Source organism: Diabrotica undecimpunctata, chromosome 7 (genome assembly GCF_040954645.1).
Source record: "Diabrotica undecimpunctata isolate CICGRU chromosome 7, icDiaUnde3, whole genome shotgun sequence".
Classification (NCBI taxonomy): domain Eukaryota; kingdom Metazoa; phylum Arthropoda; class Insecta; order Coleoptera; family Chrysomelidae; genus Diabrotica; species Diabrotica undecimpunctata.
The window spans coordinates 140890998-140915339 of record NC_092809.1 but is presented as its reverse complement, the minus strand read 5'-3'; the positions used below and the strand labels follow the sequence as shown (position 1 = coordinate 140915339).

At 33.8% G+C, this 24342-nt stretch overlaps 1 protein-coding gene across 2 annotated transcripts in view; it reads left to right on the top strand.

Moving 5' to 3' along the window:
* LOC140445918 (stromal interaction molecule homolog) overlaps positions 1 to 24342 on the top strand; it is a 101895-nt gene continuing 77553 nt past the window's right edge. Inside the window, exons 1-2 of one of the 2 annotated variants that reach the window (XM_072538357.1) lie at positions 1 to 310; positions 361 to 506. In XM_072538357.1, the coding sequence (XP_072394458.1) occupies positions 148 to 310; positions 361 to 506 (309 nt within the window). In that variant the 5' untranslated portion in view covers positions 1 to 147. The remainder of the gene's footprint in view (positions 311 to 360; positions 507 to 24342) is intronic. The other variant, XM_072538358.1, reaches the window with a different exon arrangement.

The following is a 24342-nucleotide window of genomic DNA, read 5'->3' as shown; positions in this document are numbered from 1 at the left end:
AACCTCAACCTTGACAGTTTCAAGTTTCAGAGCAAGTGGTGAAATGTCAGGATAAAAATTATAAAAAATATTATGATAATAAGTTTTGGCTCTAATTTATTTGTATATTTTATAAAAAGTTTTGTACTGCGATAATCTTACATAAGAATGCACGGAAGGGGCCTTATTTTTTGGATAGTTTTTAACGTTTACCTCAAATATGTATCATCAATTGAATACAGTGTTCCCCAACCTGCTGATACGGCTAGGACAAGCAATGAAAATTATAGAAGTAGTTATTATTCGGGAAGTGCCCCTTCAATTTTCGAGGGTAAGTTAAGTAATTTCCATAAAACCCACAATAAAGGGCTTTTATTTTAGGAAATTTTGATACCTGCAATGAGGAAGATTTTGCATGCTTAGCGATGGCTCAAAAGGATAGACTAGGACTTGAAGCTATAAAACAATTGCACAAGCAATTGGACGACGATAAAGATGGTACCATAGATCTATCAGAATCTGATGATGTAAGTACATAAATAGTTCAATATTATAATTATATTCACTTCTAAAGCTGACAATAAATATTAATAGTGATAATTAGCGCTATATATATGGGTTCAGGTGTTAATTTTACCTCCCATGAGAGTGTATTTAAGAAGTATCATTAATAATAAAAAATACAGCTTTTACATATGAAATTATCATATAACAGACAATGCAATCTGACCAAATGTAAGATGTATTTGTTTTTTATGTATTTTCTATTTTTAATTAATTTTATTTAAAATACAAAACATTAATGAAGTTGTATTTTGAGAGTGATTTCTAAAGTGGAAATAGAAACATCAAATAAACTTAATGTTAAAGTAAAATTGTGACTTATTCCCAACAAAAATAGTCAATTCCATATACTTCTATCATTATACATCTCTTATATTCAGATGTCTGAATGGTATTCTAGTTCTTCAATTTTATTAAATTGGTATATGCATTTTTTAATCTTCCTAAAAGTCATCATTGAGTTGATGTAATTACTAATATTGAATACTATATTTGGTTTTTTTAAGTTTTAGCAATTTTTATACTCAGCTTAAACTTATATTTAAAACTATTTTTCATCACTATCAAATATTATCTCTAAAAGATGATAAGCCAATCTTAAATTACAATTTTGATTGATTAACTGAATAGGATAAGAGAAACTCTTTGTTAATATCTAGGTTTTGCAAAATTTATTTGCTTCATCGGGATATGCTAAAATAACTTTAAAATTATTTTTTCAGTAAATACAATAAAATAAGATGAAAGAAACTTGTATAAAACAATCATAAAAACTTACATGAGGCTAGTCCATACAATTTTTAACTTTATTATAAAACATTAAAATTCTTAGTTTACCAACAACTGCAATGTTTTAATCTTATTTAATTTGATGAAATACATCATTAATTAAATAATTTATTTTGAAATTCAATTTGTCAGAAAGACACTTGTCTGTGTTTATTATGTTTCATGTTGTTGATAACTAGTTTTATGTTTTATGCACTGTCAATTATAGAATTATGGAGTATGTAATTTGTCAATTGTTCAGTTCAGCAACAAAGTAAATTGCCGCCAAATTTGAAAATTAAAATTTTTGAATTTAATCGGGAAATTTAATATTATTGAAATAAAATATGTATTAGTTTTTGCAAGACAGAATGGAACTAGAGATATTGCTTAGTTTATCAATGTCAGTTTCCTTGTTAACACATTGATATTTATTTATGTATACCATTTCTAGGAATTCTCTTTTGTTTAATTTTTTTTATGTCTCAATATCTTGGTTTTATTGAAATTTTTTAAATCAATGATCTTTATTAATTGTGTGATCTATTAATACACATGTATTTTTAATATTTCTAAGGTCACTTTTATGTGATATCAGTGTGCATATTAGATTTCTGGATGTGTATCAGATGTATGACTTATCACAATTTTCGCATGATATTTTATAAACTACATTTGAAGATTATTTATTTTTTATAAATTGGACACACATGAACTTAAATATATAGAAACAATTAACAGAGACAGAATTTATAACATTTGATAACAAAGTTAACATTAACAGAAATGAATTTAAGGCAACTACAAACCAATGCAGAAGTTCAAATGGTGACCTATTAACAACAAGGAAATATGTATTGAATCAATGGATGAAATACTTTAATCAGGTACTTAATATAGAAAAAGAAGAAAAAAACCTGGAAGATGACAGAGATGACGTAAGCATAACAGACAAGAGGTTAGAGGAACCACCAATGATTCTTGAAGTTAAAGATGCTGTAAAAAACTAACCAGAAAAAAATCACCCAGCTGAACTATATAAAGAAGGTTGCCACAATACCATAATGGTACTGCAGCAGCTGATAAACGAAATATGGACACAGAAATCCGTCCCCATATCGGAATACTTTGCATCATACACAAAAAAAATATCTTTGAATGCTCTAACCATAGAGGAATTATGCTTTTAAATGCAGCATATAAAATATCATCCACTATACTATGCCACTGTATGGCATTATGTACAGAACAAATAATTAGAAAATACCAGCCTGATTTCAGAGGTGGTAAATTGACAATTCATGAGAACCCTGAGACAAATTTTAGAAACAACACTGGAATATGGCATTGATACTAATCACATATTTATAGACTACAAGGCAGCATATGACTCTGTAATTAGAACTGAAATGTTATGAGCAATGAAAGAGCTAGGGGTACCAAATCAGTTGGTAAATTTAACAAAACTAACTCTTGAAAAATTAGAATGTAGAGTACGGATTTAGGGGGGCCTGCCTGAACCTTTTAAAACAAATAACCTGCTTTGCCATGGAGATCTTCTCCCCTGTATACTGTTCAATGTGGCTCTGAAAAAAGTAATATGTATGTCACAAATCGGGACCTGCAAGGTTGGAGGCACAGTTTGGAGGAGGCTAAGGCTCGATTTGGGCTGTAGTGCGATTGGCGAGAGTATGTCACAAATCACAACCACTGGTGCAATATATAACACATCAGTGCAAATCCTTACCTATGCTAATGATATCAATATAGGAGAACAGTAAATGCTGTACATGAAAATAAACAAGCAACCACAATCCGAATCAAAGTGAACGAATTTGTATACTTGGGAGTGTTCATCAACACTGAAAATAACACTACCACAGAAATAAACCACGTAATTTGCATGGCCAACAGGCCAACAAGTGCTATATTGGGCTCAATCTCCTTCTTAAATTGTGAATTATATTTAGGAATACATGGATAAAACTCTACAAAACAATAATATGCCCAGTCCTGATGTTTGGTTCAGAGACATGGATTCTAACAAAAAGTAATGAAAACATGTTAGTTACTGAAATTAAATTACTATAAGTCTTCTAAAATAGCATAAGCTATTTTTTGGATTTCAAATATACCATACTTAAATAACAATAAATGTTTAATGATTCTATGTACATTTTTGATATTACAGCTAAAAATGATGCAAACTTTAAAACAAGAAAATTAATAAAGAAAACAAACTCGACTCATCAATCATTGAAAAATGATTGCTAATATTTTGTAAGTCCTCCCTCATTATCAATTACAGCCTGTAGTAGTCAGGCATTGACTCAACCTACTTTCTAGTGTACTCTGGCGAAATTGTGTCCCAAGCTTCAGTAATTGTTTACTTTTCATTTGTATTTGATATTGGGGAACTAGTTACTTTATTTTTTAATGCCAACCACAAATTTTATATAAATGACATTTTGGCAATTATAAAGCAACCAAGTATGAACCTGATATGGCGTGTGTTTTGGATACTTGTTATGATAAAACCGGTAATTGTTATTGATACCTAATGTTACTTACTCCTGTAGATGATATACACCCGCACATCATGAACCAAACAATTTTTTTTAATTCATCAGCAAATATTACTGATACAAATGATTGATTAAAATCCACAAGTTCAAATCTTTGTTAATATGCTCCCTGGCGAACACCAATCTAATACGCCTATTTCTTTGTAGCAGTTCGACCATGTAGATTATTCATTTGTAATATCTGTCTAATTGTTTCAGGGTTACATCTTTTTCCAAACTGTCTTTCCGCCTCATCTCGCAATTTTAGTTCCCCTCTTTTTTAGGATTATTTGCTGTTTCTTTGACATTTCATCTTTCCTCACGTCCGGTAAAAATCTTATTTGGAGCTAACCTTCATTTATTTTCAACTCTATTTTTATTTCGGTAACATTCAATAGTGTGCTGAACTCTTGATGCACATTTATTTAGACCGTCGTGAGACAGGTTAGTTTTACCCTACTGATGACTCGTCGTTGCGATAGTAATCCTGCTCAGTACGAGACCGTAGTAGAGTACCGCAGGTTCGGACATTTGGTTGACGCACTTACTCGAGCGGGTAATGGTGCGAAGCTACCATCCGTGGGATTATGCCTGAACGCCTCTAAGGCCATATCCTTTCTAGTCAAAGGTGGCAACGATATCTCTTGGAGTTCCGAGAGTCGAAAGGCTCAAAACACTGTGACTTTACTAGGCAATCGTAGTTCGCTACGATTGTCGCACGAGCCCTTATTTCCGTTGAGATTATCGGTTTACGGTGGGATCGATCCTTGCCAGTAGACCAGATCTTTAGACGGACGAACATGGGTATTATAATCGTTTCGATGTTGGAACTCGGAATTGTCTGTATATGTCTCTTTGGCTATATCCATTTCTATGATGAGTAATAATTAAATTTTTTTCACTAATTATTGTAGTTCGGTGACCTATTCTTAAATAATTTTGTTATTTGCCTATTAAATACTTTGAAATGTCAAATTAAATATAAATATAACTGCAATGTGAATTTAATGCCACGCCTACTTCACAAACTTCAAATAATGCTTCATCTTATCTGCATCATTTTAGCTGTAGCATCAAAATCATACATAAAATAATTAAATATTTATGGTTATTTAAGTATGGTATATCTGAAACCCAAAAAATAACTTATGCTATTTTAGAAGACTTATTAATTTAATATCAGTATGTAATTTTTTTATTATAAATATTGAGCCACTTACACAAGCTAGTTTTATTGAGTAGCGACTGCATCATCTAAGCTGTGAGCCACTGTATATTACTTTTTGATTATTTTACATTTTAACTAGAAGAAATTTCAATAAAATATCTTGTAATACTTGTGTAACTCTCTAACGTGATTTTTTGGCAATGGGTGAGCAAAAAATATTAAATTATATTAAATTTAATGCCTTTTAAAATTATGTGCGAGTTAAACCTACATCCTATTTCAAATTATGGTCATATCATTTACCTTCACTAAAAGGTTGAGTTTTGGGGGCCCAAAACATTCACTAAAATTATTTGAAAACAGAACTGACTTGTATTTCTGATTATTCATGTTATTTACGAGAGTGAAGATATCTATGGCGAGTCGTAAGTTTTCAAATTGTCACACTGTATTATTTTTTGTCATAAATTGTTCAGATTTATATTTGATGTATGATTTATGAACATATTTTCACCATATGCCAAGAAAAGTGTAATAAATAATATTTTTACAACTCTTTAGTGTTTTAAATAAAAAATAGAATACTAAAATTCGTAAATATTCACTTTGTCCGTGAATGAAAATACAAAGATTCCTGTATTTGATGATTTGACTGATAGTGAAATAAATTTGGCTATCAGGCAATAATTCTGAAGTTATGATGATATTTTTTTTGTGAGTAAATTTCCAATTACGAGGCGTGTTTTTTAAGTAAGTACCGTTTTGGAATTAAAAAAAGACGTGCAAAGATATGGCAATAATTTTATCTTTACATGAAAGCCTGTACCTTAATCTACTTTTCTACATAATTTCCGTGAATATTGAGGCACTTGTCATAACGTGGCACCAGTTTTTGAATACCCTCCTGATAAAATTCTGCCGCCTGACTTGTTAACCACTGCATCACAAATGTTTTGATTTCGTTATCGTCTTGAAGACGCTGACCGCCCAGGTGATTCTTTAAGTGCTGGAACAAATGGTAGTCGCTGGGCGCCAGATCAGGGTTGTATGGAGGATGATCTAGAGTTTCCCATTTAAATGATTTGATGAGATCTTTGGTCTGATTAGCCACATGTGGACGGGCATTGCCATGCAGCAAAACGATACCCTTACTCAACTTGCCACGTCTTTTGTTCTGGATTGCACGACGCAGATTTTTCAATGTCTCACAATAAGACGCTGCATTGATTGTCTCATTACGAGGCAGAAACTCCACTAGCAATACTCCTTTTCTGTCCCAAAAAACTGTGCACATGATTTTCCGGGCAGAAATTGTTTGCTTAAACTTTACTCTTTTGGGTGATGATGAATGTCGCCATTCCATGGATTGTTGTTTCGATTCTGGCGTGACGTAGGCCACCCACGTTTCGTCACCAGTAACAATTTGGTCTAAAAAATCTTCACCTTCACTGTGGTACCGCTCAAGGAAAGTCAATGCATTGTGCAAATCCGTCAACATTTTTGGAACCCAACGTGAACACAATTTCCGGTAATTCAAGTTCTCGGTAACAATGCGATACAAAACACTACGAGAATACTGAGGAAAGCAGTCGGACAATGATGAAATTGTAAAGCGTCTGTTTTCTCTCACCTTTTCGTCCACTTTCTGCACCAAATTTTCATTAACGACCGAAGGACGCCCACTCCGTTCTTCATCATGCACATTTGTGCGGCCATCTTTAAATGCTCTCACCCATTTCCTTACCATTCCATCACTCATAATGTTTTGTCCGTAAACTTCAACGATCTCACGATGAATATCGATCGGTTTTACGCCTTTAGCACTAAGAAATCGTATAACAGCCAGTAATTCACAATCAGCGTGACTCACGATTGTTGGAGGCATCTTAAACACTGGAGTAAACAAGTATACAATGAAGAATCAGACTGTAATGGCGTCAGTGCGTAGACAAGAGATGTAGGTAACCAGCGCTCATGCGCGGAACGCCGACCGTAGCGCTGCGGCGGCGGAATCGCAAAACGGTACTTACTTAAAAAACATGCCTCGTATATAGCCAATATGCAGGCCAGTAGAATTTCTTCTAGTTTGAACAATTTGTTACATCCCAATTCTTGAACAGTTGTACTTTTATAAGACTTTGAAGGTTTTTAATTCATATACTGACATATTATATAAATGAATATTTACGTTGCATATTGTTTTAACTCATTTTTTTTTTATATAAATATATATTTTTTGCACGAAAACCAAACCTTTCTAGATACATTTATCAGATACAAATAATTCAGACATTCCTTTAATCGTCATGAAAAGGTTCTGTTTTTATTGGCTTTTATCCTAAAAATATCCTTTATACTATCTTTTTTAAATTGAATCGTTTATTGTTGAAAGGAGACAAGTTACACTTTATAAGTTTTGATGAAAACGCAAAAAACTATTCTAAGCAATACTAAATTTATGATTATTTGTTTTTGTGTAAACCTAATCAAATAATATTGATAAGTAGTTACATTAGAGTAAAACAAGGTCATTTTTTCTTTTTATTTTTGAATAATGGACCTTATCTGCTACGACTTTCGGCTTCCTTGATTAAACAAATGTACAGAAAGATGTATATTTGTAAAGTTCACGGAGTATACAGTTGAAAAATACTATTTATTTCTATGTACATAATTTAAATATTTTACAAACTTGTTTTAAAAAAATCGGTAACTTTCTTCAATCGGTTTCTTGACATTAAGTGAATATATAAAAGTTATATCTCTCCATTTTTTAAAAACCAAGACGTCTATTGAAGATGACCCAGGTTGTTGTTCAATATACACTCGCGATCATAAATTCGGGTCACCTTGAAAATTTCAAGTTTCTTGAATATTTTTGCATCTGGTGCAGTAATAACCTTTTTTTTAGGCTAATGTATTTTTTATTTGTCATCAATGTTTGTTTTGAAAGAAAGAAAAAACGGTTTTTTTATTGTTTTTATTGAAAAAGCAGAAAACAAACCAAATTGTTGAAACAGACATACGAAAGAAAAAATGAAAAATACAGAACGTGGTAAAACATCAGTGGAATTTCAATGACTAATATCGTGTATTGCCTCCCCTTGCTCTAATAACCTCTTGCAGACGACGGGGCATATTCTCAATTTTTCTCCGGATTACATGTTGTGGTATGTTATTCCACTCTCTCACTAACAGATCCTTAAGCTCCTGTGCGTTTTTAGGAGGAGGTGTATGGGTTTGAATACGTTTTTTCAAATCGTTCCAGAGATGTTTGATGGGATTCAGATCTTGCCCTAATTCTAACCTTGTCCAAGTATTGCATACTGATCCTGGCAACCTGCGGTCGCACGTTGTCCTGCATAAAAACTGCGTCTTCTCTAAACCCTGCCATGGTGGGCATAACATGTTCTTCCAGAATCTCCGTCATGTACCTTCGTGCAGTTAAGGACCCATTTTCGATGAAGGGTAATTCTGTGCGGAAGTCGGAAGATACACCTCCCCTAGCCATGACCGAGCCTCCACCAAATGGCATTCTTGGAGCAATGCAAGCTTGTGAACATCGTTCACCGGTTCTCCTCCAAACTCTTACACGTCCATTGGATCCAGTTAGGCAGAAACAGGATTCATCTGAGAATAACACTTTGCTCCAATCATTAATTCCCCAATGCGCGTATTGTCGAGCAAAAGCTAGTCGTACAACTCGATACGCACGGCCAAGTAGCGGTCCTGTAGCCATTACCCGAGAAGATAGTCCAGAAGAACGAAGTCTTCTCCTGACTGTTGCAACGCTAACATTGCAATTTCGTACTTCCTGTAGGCAATTTCGATTCATAACCGCAGTTGAGGTCCGGTTTCGTAAAGCCTGAAACACAAGGAAACGGTCATCTCGTGCCGTGGTCGTTCTTCTTCGTCCAGAGCCAGGTCGTCTGGTTAACAAACTCGTCTTCTGAAAGCGTTGAAGCGCTCGTTGAACCGTAGAAAGGCTTACGCTAACAGTTCTTGCGACTTGCCGTTGAGTGTGACCGTCTTCCACAAACGCAACAATGCGTACCGTTTCAACAGCATTTTTGGCAAAAAATAAACAATAATAAACACTAATAATGACACTAATAAACACTAATGGTGGCAATAATAAACGTTTGTTTGTTGCGTTTGAACAGAAAGTCGAAGCACAAATGAGACATTTAAAACAAGCGACAGTTACAGTTACCGTTCATTTTGGGAAGTGTATAGTTTTCCGCAAAATCGGCATTATTGGAATTCTTTGTTACAAAGGAAACCCTAAGCCGACAACAATTCTCAGAAACATGCATTAGTTTGTATTTGTGTTATTATTATTTACGATAAAGCTCGTTAAAAATGAAATAACGCCGATTTTCAAGGTGACCCGGATTTTATGATCGCGAGTGTACTTCAATGCCACCTCCATTGCAGCCCTCGCTTCGGTGTGGCCTACCTTTTCCTCTCCGTTAACATCATCATCATCAGTCTCCCCATTTTCATAGGCTCTTCACGTGTTGCTAGTGTAATTATTTCGTCGTCTGTCAAAAATTCGTTTTCAAGTTCCTCTTCGTTCATCCATTCTTCAATATCTTCGGCCTGCAATTGGGTATTTTCGGATAACATTTGGAGATCTTGAAGAATGGTGGTAGAATTATCTTCTTCGTGTGATTGTTGACACTCAACAAGTTCCTCAATGTTGGCCCAAAGTTTTTGTCAAGACTTAACGAAAGTAGAAGCAGGAATTTCTTGGAAGGCGGAAGCTAACATGTAATTTAAGTTAATTTTTTTGATGATATCAATAAGATTGAGTTCTTCACTATCCGCGCATTGTAAAATTTCGGACAGTAATTTACATCTGTATCGTCTTTTCAAGCTTTCAATCACCCCTTGATCCATCGGTTGCACCAAGCTAATACATTAGGAGGAAGAAAGATAATTTTTATGTCATCTGTCTCACATGTTAGGTTTCCAGGATGAGTTGGTAGGATTATCCAGTAGACTGCTTTAGTGGGAAGATTTACGCTCTTAAGATGGCACGTTACTCTCGGAACAAATTCACGCTCAAACCATTCTTTGAATAGATCAGCGCTCATCCATGCTGAATTTTTGTGGTCTGTAGAATACGGGGAGGGACGATGGATGTAAATTTTTAAATGCACGCGGTTTAGCGGACTTGCCAACAACGAAAAGAGAAATTTTGTGTGTTCCTGCTGCATTTGAACAAACAGCAACTGTATTGTGCTCTTTAAATCCAGAAGCCGATTTTTCATGACTTCCCAAAAATGTTTTTCTGGAAGCATTTTAAAATTAAGACTGCATCTACTAAAAAGAGCTTCATCTACTATCTCGAATTTCGTTTTTTTGAGTGCATCTAGTTTTTACAGTTTTATCTGATTCCATTTGGGCTCAGAAGTCCTCGATTGAACGCCGATCCCTTCGCCAGTCATTCACTGTACTTTTCCCCACATTCAACTCTGAACAAATTTTCTTTACCGATTCACCTTTGTCGATATGTTGCTCCGTTTAAGCCCATTTAGGGCTCTTGTTAACGAATGTTTTTTTCAACGGGTAACGGGCCGATGCTAAACGGCTAAACATAAAACCCGTCTCGACGGTTCATAAATTGTCGATTTTCGACCGCACTTATTGAAATCTCCATATCAAAATCCATATTTTAGCGGCAACAAAGAAAGAAATTTATTGAAACAACTATTAAGATGACAGTATAATAGTAACCGTTAAGTAGGTGGTAAAAATTGGATTCATTTTGACAATTGAAAATCATTTTAGATGATTTTTAGAAGGAAAACCACTAGAATACATTTCGCAGTTTAAATATCTTTTTTATTTCCATTTTATCTAGACGTATTGCCGGTTTTTCTTCAACATTTCCCTTTATTCTATAGGAATAATGTCATTCCATCTCTTTCTAGGTATTATAATTATTCTTTTTTCTAATATCTATTTTTCTAGTATCTGTTTTTTTCGTATATTAGTGGTTTGTTTTGATATTAATATATCATTACGACGGACGAGAAAGTACAAAGATGGGCAGAATATATCGACGAATTGTTCGATGATGAAAGAGGAGATCTGGAGCACATAGAACTTACGTCAGAAGAAATAGGTCCATATATTACAAGTGACACTCTTGAACCAAATTTATAGTTAAGGCGTATTACCCAAAGGGTGGTTAACATATATTTTTATTTGTCTCCCTAAAAAGAAAAACGCAAGAGAATGCAGCGATTACCGCACCATTAGCTTAATGTCTCATATGCTAAAGTTACTATTTAAAGTCATCCATAACCGAATATATCACAAACTGGACATAGACGTTAATGATACACAATTTGGTTTTCGCAAAGGCCTAGGAACACGTGAAGCTCTTTTTTCACTTAATATACTAATACAAAGATGCCTGGACGTCAATCAAGATATATACGCATGTTTTATTGACTATAATAAAGCATTCGATAAAGTACGACATAAACAATTAATGAATGTCCTGAAATCAAAGAAGATTGACTACAACGACCTCAGGATCATATCAAATTTATACTATAAACAGCGAGCAAAAGTACGTGTTAACGAACAGCTGTCAGAAGAAATTGAAATTAGATGTGGAGTGAGACAGGGATGCGTATTGTCGCCAATTCTTTTTAATGCCTACTCCGAAGAGGTCCTGAAAAAAGCTCTTGAGGGTGAAACAGCTGGAATAAAGGTAAATGGAGTTCCCATTAACAACATTAGATATGCGGACGACACTGTGATCTTAGCCGAAAACATTGAAGATCTTCAGAGACTGGTGACCAGAATAGCAGAGTATGGTCTAACAATGAATGTCAAGAAGACGAAATTTATGAGAATATCTAAAACTCAAAGAAATAACGAGAATCTTCTAATAAACGGAACCAACGTGGACAAATATGCATACCTGGGAACAATGATTAACTCCACAAATGATTACAATCAGGAGATCAAAATAAGAATAGAAAAGGCTAGAGCAAATTTCAACAAAATGAGAAGAGTGCTATGTACCAGGGATTTAAAACTGGAACTAAGAGTTAGGTTGGCGAGGTGCTACGTTTTTTCGACTTTATTTTATGGAATGGAATCTTGGACCTTGAATGCGAAATCAATGAAAAAACTGGAATCATTCGAGCTGTGGGTGTACAGAAGAATTCTGAAAATATCATGGACAGAACACGTCACAAACAAAGAGGTTCTGGGAAAGATGAACAAAGAAATGGAAATTTTAAATACAATAAAAACAAGAAAATTTGAATATCTCGGACATATTACAAGTGGAGAGAAATACACCTTGCTCCAACTGATTATGCAGGGAAAGATCCAAGGAAAGAGAAGCATAGAGAGGCGTAGAATGTCATGGCTGCGCAACCTGAGAGAGTAAGTGGTACGGATGTACATCAAATGAACTTTTCAGAGCATCCGTCTCAAAAGTCCGAATAGCTATGATGATTGCCGACCTCCGCCGCGGAGATGGCACTTGAAGAAGAAGATATCATAACAAAATATGATCACTGCCTAGACTAGGTCAGGAGAGGTATCGAATACTATCGTAAACTTTTGTTTACATTGAAAATATATTTTATTTGTAAGTATACTGTATCCAGAAATTTAGTGTCTCATTATAAAAGTTATTTTAATAACAGCTGTAAAACTGAATAATCCCTTGTAAATACTCGATTGTTGTATAATTATCACAGCTACCAAAGCTGCCAGGACCGGCATAATAGCCAAGCATAGCACGACTGTATATAGGTATATATAATCAGATCAAATATTATCATTCAAGCATAATGTCAAAAAACTCTTTTTATAAACATACAAATTTCCCATAATTATTGTTAATAATCATTATTTTAAGTCTCAACGAAGAAAATGTTTTGTGTGTGTTTTGTGTTTTATTTGCACTAGTTTTCACACTGGCCAGTCAATTTCATAATGATTTTTTTAGACTATAACTTATCACTAACTCAAGGGAGTACTGTGTAGTGTCTGTGTTAAGTAAATGTCTTGTTTTTTTTTTTATTTAGAAATTACAGCCGCATCCACCATAATGGTTATTAGCGGCGGCTACAGAATTACAAAATTAGAGTTTATAAAATATTCCTATAGATTTTAAGAAATTTACGATATTAATAACAGAAAAATTAGTGCCTAATAAATTACTTAAACTGTTAGGTATGTTAAATGTAAGACGAAAGTGGGCAAATCTATGACATTCAATTAATAAATGATTAACGGTTATTTGTACATTACATGTTTCACAAATAGGTGGATCACTTTTGGACAGTAAATATGAGTGAGTAAGTCTCGTGTGTCCAATTCGTAATCTAGTTATCACCAATTGTTCTCTTCTGTTCCTGGTTGAAGGTTGCCAAGCTGTAACGTCATTTTTAATTTGCTTCAGTGATGTTTGAGAAGATTGCCATTCGTTTTTCCACTTGCACAAAACTCGATTTTTTATAAAAGCTTTTATATCACTCGCGGTATTTCGATTCTCGGCTTTTTCTATATCGACACATTTAGCAATTTCACTCGCGCACTGGTCCGCACTTTCGTTGCCAGCAATACCAATGTGGGATGGAATCCATATAAATCTGATACTCCTAGAATTTTCTTGAGCCTTCATAAGTTCTAGTTTTATCAGTTTCTCAAGGGGACCTTTAGGATAGATCTGTTTAAGGGTTTGAAGGGCGCTTAGTGAGTCACTTAAGATAACAGAGTTAGGAATGTTATTAGAATTTATATGCATGATAGCTTTAAACATTGCATAGAGCTCAGCGGAGAAAATCGAAAAGAAGGTTGGAAGACGAAATTGATATGTATCGCTTGGAGTAACGAATGCAGCACCTACTCCTTTATCACACTTAGATGCATCTGTAAAGATTTTATAGCAATGTTCGTAATGCTGACGGAGAATTAGATCTAGATTATTCTTAATCTCTGCGTAACAGTTAATATGTTTGTTGTATTGGGTTAGACAAGTATTTAAATTTGGGGTATTAATTTTCCAAGGAGAGGGGATTTTAATATTGATTGGAAAGGTAATTAGGAATTCTATATTAAGACATCTCAGGTAACACCGTACTCGCTCATAGTAAGGCTTATGTTTGGTACTATTGGTAAAGAGATTTATATATTTATTAGTGAACGTATTATTAAATAGAGGTTTGTTTACATTTGAGGCTATTGACGTTGCGTGTGAAAGTGTTAAGGAAATTCGGCGGTGATATAATGAAGGCTCCCCACTTTCAGAATATAAACTTTCCACCGGTGACGTTCGAAATGCGCCAAGAGAGAGTCTAAGTGCTGTGTTGTGAATAGAGTCTAGTTGTTTTAACAATGTGGGGGAAGCAGAGGCGTAAGCGATTGATCCATAATCAATTTTTGATCTAATTAGAGTTCTGTAGATTGTAAGTAAGGTAGAGAGGTCAGAGCCCCAAAATCTATTTGACAGTGTTCTCATTAGGTTAAGTTTCTTATGACAAGTCAAAACTAATTGTCTAATATGTTCTTTCCAAGTAAGTTGATTATCAAACCACATACCTAAGAATTTTACACATGATTTGAAGGATAGCGATGTATTGAAAAACTTAAGATTGGGATTATTTGAGAAGTTCTTTTTTGAGAATACCATACCAACGGTTTTTGTAACCGAGAATTGAAAACCAGTATCGCGAGACCACTTTTCGAGTTTTTGTAAGAAAGTTTGCAAAATTGTTGAAGTTAAATTAATATCTTTGCCTTTTACGTAAACCACCAAGTCATCTGCATATAAACGTGCTTTTAAAGGTTTTTTGAGGTTCTTGATTATGTCATTAATAGCAATTAAGAAAAGTGTAGGACTAATAATTGAGCCTTGAGGTATACCGTTTTCTTCTTCCTGCATTTCGGAATAGAAGTTGTTAACTCTTACACGAAAAGATCTGTTTTCTAGAAAGTTCTTAATAAAATGAAGGCAATTTCCACGAATGTTCCATGACTGTAACTTTTTTAAAATGTTGAATCTCCAACATGTATTAAATGCTTTTCTTAAGTCAAAAAATACTGCGATACAATGTTGTTTTGTTGCCAGAGATTCGTGAATATCACTTTCCAGGTCCAATATGTTGTCTATACCGGATCGGTTTTGTCGGAAACCATTTTGTTCGTTTATAAGTAAGTTCGAATTTTCTAGATGCCAAATCAGCCTTGAGTTAATAATTTTTTCTAGTAGCTTGCCCATTGCACAAGTTAGGCTTATCGGTCTATAGGAATTGGGGTGTAGACGAGATTTTTGGCTTTTGAGAAATGGGAGAATGATAGATTTTGACCAAACAGATGTGTACTGGTGTCGCTGCCAAATGAAGTTAAATAATTGAAGCATGTAATTTTTAGCGGAAGTGGGTAGGTGCTTTAAGAAAATACTTGGGATATCGTCAGGACCAGGACTTGTTTCTTTTAGATCGTTCAGAGAGTTGTTTAGTTCTTGTAACGTGAGAGGAGCGTTTAATGGAATGTTATAGTTTTCTAAATAGAGGTTAGACCTTTCGGCCTCTAGTTTATTTTCCAGAAATACAGGGTCAAAATTTTCATTGGAAGACATTTCTCTGTAGTTTTTAGCTAATGTATTAACAATTTCAAGAGGAGAGGTGACAATTTGATTACCTATTTTGAGACTAGATATTGGGGATGACTCCTTTATACCAGAAATTTTACGTATTTTCTTCCATACTTCTCTTACAGGAGTGGAGCTGTTAATGCTAGAGACATATTGGACCCAACTGGATTTTTTTGTTTGATTTATTAAACGTTGAGCTCTGGCCTTCATTTTTTTGTAGTTAATTTTATTTTCGAGTGTTTTATGCTTCTTAAATCTATTAAAAGCTGTTTTGCTGGCACGTACTGCTTCGTTACACTCCGAATTCCACCAAGGCACAGAAACATGATTTTTAATGGGCTTTGTTTTGCCGATGAAGAGCTCCGCACTCTGCAGAATGACACTATTAAAAGTACCTAAAGAATCGTTAATATTATCATTCAGTATAAGACTCTCCAAAGCCTTATCTATATAATTATCAAAATCGATCCACTTAGCCGAATTTATATTCCATTTGGGCAAGAAGGATATTGGGGAAGGCTGACCTGAGAGATTCTCAATGGTAATAGGGTGATGGTCGCTACCATAAGTATACTCAAGAACATTCCAAGAGAGACGCGGAGCAAGACCTGGATCACAGAGGCTTAAATCTATCACGGAGGATTCTCCAGTGCAGATGTTAAATCTTGTAGGTGAACCATCATTTAGAAAATTTAATTGAAGATCCTGCATTACCTTTTCTAAAAGTTTTCCTCTGTGATCAGTACGCTTAGATCCCCAAATAAAGTTATGACCGTTAAAATCACCTACGATGATTCGAGGAGAGGGTATCTGTTCGATAAGACTTTTTAAATCTTCATATGTAGCTGAAGAACTAGATGGAAGGTAAATGTTACAAATAAAAATTGGAACGGGAGCGGTGATCTCTAAAACTATAGTTTCAATGTTACTATTGACAGGAAAAACATTTGCAACCAAAGATTTTTTGACAAGTGTCATAACACCACCTGAAGAGAAATTATTGTCATGTACTCTATCTTTTCTAAAAATGTTAAAATATTTGGAATTGTAGTTTTTTTGGGGGTTTAAATTTGTTTCTTGGAGACATATTATTTCGGTAGAGAATTCAGAAATAAGTTTTTGTAAGGTTGGGAGTCGATGGAAAAATCCATCTATATTCCATTGCAGTAGTTTAGTGAATTGTATTATATACGAAAAATATGAATTTACGGGTTAACCTGAGATGACTCGCCCTCGGATTCAGAAATGTCGTTACCCAAGTGCCGGAGGATTTTCTTTCTTAAGAAGGTGATATAACGTTTGGTTGATCTATCTTTTAATTGCGGATGAACTTTAGTTAACATATGAACTAATCCCAAAAGGTCAGAAGTAAACTCTTGAATTATGTTAGAAGGATCTTGCACGCCGCTAACATTGCTTAGAAGTAGATTTAATTGGTCAAAATTGAGAACAAATGTGGGTGAATGATTTTGGATAAAATCTTTGGCAGGTTCAAGGTCATATGATTTTGTTGATTTTATGCATGTAGGCTCCTCGTTGCTTTTAACTTTCTTGGCTCTAGGTTTGGATGTAGGTACAGCAAATGATTTTTCTGTATGGGTTGTTTCTGGAGACGTAAGAACATCATTGATACTACGTTTTGGCTGAAGATCGATATTGATTACTTTGCAGCTTTCCAAGGTGTTGACTTCTTCTTGACCATTAGGATTGCTCAGATTATTTGCTAATTTTTCTTGGACGGAAATTTGTTCGTTTGATATGGATGTTGATGCAGGTTGAGGCATGATGTCAGGGGTGAAAGGAGTAGTAGATTGACTGTTATTAGAATCAATTAAATTTGTTGTTGATTCTAGTTTATCGGGACAGTTGGTGGCGATATGTCCAGACTTTTTGCAGTTATAACAGGCCATAGTTTCTTGAGATAAGAATATTCGATATGTTGTATTATCGAAGTCTAAGGTGAATGAGTCGGGTAAGGAGATATTATGGGGACTGACATATATTTGTCTTCTGAAACTTAAAATATGATTATATTCCGGAAGGGTGGAACTGATTTTCAGAAAAGTGACAGGAGAGACCATATTAAGTCCAATACTTTGTAGATAATCAACTAACAGACTATGTGGTATTGTTGGACATACGTTTGAAAAAACAATACGTTCCGCTGGTGAGATTAATCTTCTAGCTTGTACAATATTGTTCTGGATTTGTATGTGTCCATGGTTTTGCATGAATTCGTCCACGATTTTTTTATTTGCAAGGTACATGCAAATCCGATTATTGGATAGTCGGGAGGAAAATATTATATTTTTGGGATGAATTAGGTTACCCAAAGGAATTAAGTAATCTTGCAGTCGAGTATTTTCTAAAGCGCTGAAGACAATTGCTTGGTGTTTTGAGGGAAATTGTGTAGAAGCTGCTGATGAATAGGTTTTATTGGTATTTGTCTGTAATTGCGATACTTGTGGTATGTTAGAGAGACTCTGAATATTAGGTTCCATTTTTGATTTTAACACGGAACATGTGTTTAAAAATAATACGGACCTGCCTAGTAATCAAACAGGTAGTAAAACTGGAATAATATTTCTTGAGTCGTATCTTATTGATAATTGTTAAATTAAAAATCAACCAAAAACTGGTTGATCACGTTATATTAATGAAAACTAATATGATGTGTTCACTTACTGGTGTTTCATGTAATTGTCACTTAACTATTTATAAATAAACTGTTATAATTACTGCATAAAATTTGCAAATTTGTTGAGACCAAAATAAACACGCCTTTCGGTGGCTCATTCAGGGCCGAACTCCTAAATGTCTTGTTACTTTAGTAAAGTCGACTTCATTGTCTTTACAAAGAGACGCTAATTGTATCTGAACGTCTGAGATCCCTTCGGTGAGTACCGATTTACTCGTTTTAAAAGGTTCATATTTATTCATGTTGACTTGTTATGTTTAAGTTTTCCGTTTCATGTCTGAAAAAGTTGGCAAAAAATGGGAAATATTCTTTATTAATAATTTTACGAAAAAAAATTATTCTTCATTAAAGGTTATGCATCACATAGAAATCATTAACAGATAATCTTATAAAATATTAAGTTGTAGATAGGAAAAATCAAAATTATTAATTAATACTGAAGAGGAAAGTGATTTTAAATTTAGATATGCAAGAAAATGTAATTTTAAAATGTTTGTAGCTATTAAAAATTATGTCCAAGTTTAGATTCATGGCCTTCTAATAATTAAATAATACATTTAAAGTAAAAAGTAAATAAAAAAATACTTTTGCAGTGATGATTTTGTATATTGAATAAGGTAAATTAGAAATAAAATTAAAAATTAATGCACCTACTGATACATCATTAAAAGGCCATGAATCTAAATTTAAAAATAATTTTTAAATCCTACAACCAAATTAAAATAACATTTTATGCTGCACCTAAATTTAAAAGCACTTCACTTTTAAGCAAAAATCAATATTTTTGATTTTCGGTGTATACCACTTAAACTTTTATAAATTTGATTATTGATTATTGATTTCTATGAAATGCAGAAATGTTAATGAAGAATAGTTTTTTTCATGAAATTAATAATAAAGAAATTTCCCGTTTGTTGCCAACTTTTTCAGACATACTTTATACCTTACTAACAATTAAAACACTTCTTTCCTTACATGAAGTATAAAATATAATCATATTTAGCTATATGTATATATCTACATTAATTCATTTTAATTTTCACTTCACCTTTTTATTATTTCACTTGCAATGTTTTTAACAAAACAAAAATTGTTTATGACTTTCAAAATTTGGATATATTTAATAAAGAATCGAGACAGAAAATATAATAATTAGTTAATTCTAATACTCCATCAGTTTATGTATTTTTTCCCTTAATTATCTAGATATTTATTTAAATTAAATATGTAATGTAAATGACAAATAAAATATAAAATTCGTTAAGCCGGCCCTTTTTACTATTTACCTGAAGAGGCAAATCCCTTTATGGTTTCGACTTTATCAGCGGGATACTTTTAAATTCTGCATAAGTCAGTTCTTATAATTGTGAATGAAGTATATATACATAATTCTATTGCCCCTTTCCTTTTATTATTAAAGTATATTTGTCTTGTTCTTTGTGATTGAAATCCTTCTCCTCAGTCCTAATCCCTTTTGGGATGTGACACCATCACCAACAGTTTTTTCACGATTTCCTTCCATTATTCCCTGTTCTGGGCTAGTTGTTCGGCTTCATGTAACTCTTGGTTAATCAATATTTTTGTTTGATCTACCCAACGGCTTGGAGATCTTCCCCTAGGTCTCTTTCCTTCAACTCTACCCTCGACTATCAGTTTTTACATCGTGTCTGTTCTTCTAGCCATGTGTCCAAACTACTGCAAATATCTCTGTTGTATTTGTTTAAGCAATATATCATTTACTTTAAGTTGTTCTAATACACGTCCACGTTTCGGATGCATATGTGGCTATGGGAAAAATGAGTGCCCTTACCAGCCTTAGTTTTGTGTGTATTGTTATGCTAGAATTTTTCCAAATTGTTACCAGTTTCATCATAGCTGTTCTAGCAATAGTCAACCTTCTACGTATCTATGTGATTGAAATATGTATTATTAATTCTATAAATACACTAAATAAACAATTTAAGAGACAGTACAGTTTTCCTTTGCATAGTAGCAAAAAATAGCTGGTTTTTGAATCATAAAAAGATAAAATTGTGTATATATTTATGCTGCTAGATTATAAAAGATGCCGAATTTTACACATTAAAAGCTTTTATTTGAATTGTCGTAGCTCATAAAGAACAAACAGTTTAATATTGTTTGAACTAACACTTATTTTTACATTGTTGTTTTTGAATAATTCGACTTTAAAACGAACAAAACAGGTGCGGTATATCACACAGTTTATAATTAATTTAAGAATTTAAATTTGAAATGGATCAATCACTATTAAAATAATAAAGATATTACAGCAGTTAATCAATTTAAAATGTTTATGTTGTAGTTAAAAATCCTAATATTCTATTGACATTTATAAAATAAATGTTTAAAAGAACGAGGAAAATTTAAAAAACTATATAAAAAACTCTTGGCTTGTACGGTTTAAATTTTGTTTCAGGTTGATTGGTTATAATACTCGTATACGATTGAGTATAAATGTTTCTTCTTCTTCTTCTTCCTTTATATAAGCAATTTTGCTTCTTCATTGGCTGTTTGTTGTCTATATGGAAGATTGTCACTTCATCTCTTGCGTGGTCGGCCGATACTTCTATTATAGTATAAACGGGTAGACAAATTGGCCTGCAATTTTCTAGGTTACCTTTGTCATTCTTTTTGTGCAAGTGGATTGTAATATAGTTCACATTTGTAGGTATTTTTGACTATGCAAGCAGAGATCTTGTTTTCTTCAAAATCTTGTTGTTTTTAAGTCCTTTACAAAACTTTATATCAGGTACCTATATCTTCAGATTCTCGTTTTGTACTTTTTGTATGTGAATATGATTTATGTCAATGTTGATTTGTTATACATACAATCTCGTATAATTCTGCAACAGTTTCTACTATGTTCTCTCTGTCATCACATTACCGTCTTTATTCCTTAGCTGGAAGATTTCTTCTCTAATTATTGCTAATTGTCCCAACTCTGTATAGATGATCTCGGGTGTCATTTTCGGAGTAATATATCGTTTTATCCATGACCAATGTTTTACCGGAACCAGGCCAGCGCATTTGCTTATGCCTGATATTTCTAGGTTCAGTCTGTTCATTTCTTGAATCGTGTTGTGCGTCTTTCCTTGTTCTAACAGGCTATCCTCTAACATTCCATACCCCAATTTAAAAAGGATTTGTTCTCTATATAGTTATTTGCCACATTCGGATGGCTCCTCGTGGAGATTCTTAGCACCCCTCAACCATTAAAGGTTCGCCGCGGACTAGACGCCATGTGATTGACCGTATGTTGCATGGTTATTATTCTAGGGAAATCTGGCCAATTTCCTAACCGCAAAACAAAAAAGTGTCCTACCAGTCCTACCACTTACTAACACTTCCGCCCGAAGCCGTTGGTCAGTTAGTGGGGGATTGATTATACCGGCAATCACTCGGTTAATATAAGTAGGTAGGACACGAAATTCGCCAGGGCAAAGATAACCAGACATGTGAGCTTCCACGTCACATAGGATTAGCCTTGGCAGCGTTTGGTAAATTAAATTATGTACTAATATACAAGTAAAAAACTTAAAAATTTGTATATTGGTACAATTAAAGGTTAAAGTACGTTGATTGACGTTTCAATTTCCACTCAAAATACAAACTAATGTTTGTATTTTGAGAACGATTTCCGAAGTGGAAATTAAAACGTCAATAAACGTACTTTAAGCTTTAATTGTGGCTTATTCCCATTTAAATAGTAATTACTTTATTGTATATTGATATAAAAACATTTTCTATTAAAACTTGTTAAAAGTGTCGTCCAAAAATTAGAGATGCATAACGTTTTCGATCTAGCTCAGATCATCATCAGTGCATTCTTTTGGTACTTGTAGCTAACACTAAAATTGCAGTGGAGACATAAATGGTTTACATATCAGAATTTGAAATAAAATGCAACCCTAGGTCGATGACAATGGTTGTAAATGTTAATACTTAAAGAGCAACATGCTTCCTTGCTCGACTGGAACACGTGTTTCTTGTCAGTTCAAACGACACAGACCAAAACCATTGTCATCGACTTAGGGTCGCATTATATTTTAAATTCTAATATGTAAACCATACATTGATATCTCCACTGCAATTTTAGTGTTAACTACATTACCAAAAGAATGCACTGAGGATGATCTGAGCTAAATCGAAAACGTTATGCATCTCTAATTTTTGGACGACACTTTTAACAAGTTTTAATAAAAAGTGTTTTTATACCAATATACAAATTTTGAAGTTTTTTACTTCTGTATTAGTTTTTAACTATGCTATAAAGCCAACTACTGTGATTTTCCCATTAATTTTATATTAAATTATGTATTTATATCAAGAATCGAACAAGCAAGGAAAGCATTCATGAGCATGAAAACATTTTTTACAAGATCAGACCTTAGTCTGCAGCTTAGAATCCGAATGATCAGATGTTACGTTTTTTCTGTCTTACTGTATGGATGTGAAAGTTGGACAATGAACTCTGAAATAGAAAAAAAGAATAGATGCCTTTGAGATGTATATATAAAGACGAATGTTGAGAATTCCTTGGGTACAAAGAGTTACTAATGTTGAGGTACCTCGTCGCATGTGTAAACAAAAAGAATTACTAAGAATAATCAAAGAAAGTAAAATGCAATACTTGGGTCATGTGTTGAGAGGCGAAAGATACGAATTACTTCAAGTTATACTGGAAGGAAAAGTACGGGACAAAAGATCAGTAGGAAGACGCCAGAACTCGTGGCGGAAAGACCTGAGGAGATGGTTCGACCGCTCATCCGCAGAAATCTTTCGCGCAGCAGTTTCCAAAACTAGAATTGCCATTTGGATCGCCAACCTTCGAAAGGAGACGACGCCATGAGAAGAAGAAATCGGAACTACCCATATGCCTCAAAAGGAAAATCTTTGACCAATATGTGTTACCTGTACTCACTTATAGAGCGGAAACAGTAACACTCACAAAAAAGGTAGTGAATAAGATTCGCGTGATATGGAGCGCCACGGCCAGATGTTGGGTGTCTCTCTAAGAGACCAAATCAAAAACGAAGAAATACGTCTTAGCAGAAAAACAACAGATGCTATCGAAAAAATCGCGTCGCTTAAATGAATTTGGACAGGACACGTCGTCAGATTATCAGACAACCGATGGACAAAACATCATATCAAGACAAGAAGCACTATGGAGTAGAATACGCCCACCACCCAGATGGACTGACGACCTGAAGCTTGTTAGCAGTAACTGGATACATGCCGCACACGACAGAGACACATGGAAAAAGCCGAGGGAGACATATGTGCAGCAGTGGACGCATTCAGGTTTATAATAATGATGATGGGGTGAAATTTACTACCGCTTCATCAATGTTTTTGTTTAGTATTTATCCGACAGCATATCCGTTTGAGCCGTCTTGATTTTGATCTAAATTTTCTTAATTTGCAAAATATTTTGAAAACGATTCCCGCATTGGAAATCGTCACGAAACGTTCACATGAGAATTAAATGTAAAATTTAACTCTCATTACAATTGATTGTGGTTTAATCTCTCATAAATACAATAATTAAAGCTTTTATATACTACAAATCTGTAGTATACTTAAAGTAATAGACACCCACTACAGTTTTAGGTTTTATTGAACGTTACTATATTCGAAATAACGGAAAAGGGTAATTAATGCCCAATATTGAAAGATAACCTTATCGCTAACAACGAATAAAACTTTCTTGCTATTGTATATGTATCAGTATTTGCAAATTTCGGGTTTATACATACACGTTGACTTATAGCGCTCGTATACAATGAAAAAATCGTTTTAATCGTCTGGTTATTTTGTATTTCATTATCCCGAACGATGTGGCCAAAAGTGTTTGTTGGATTATCAGTGAAAATGTACTTTAGGAAAGTACGCAGGCAAAAATGTGTAAATTTCGATTGAATGTTGCATTAGGGTTATCTGA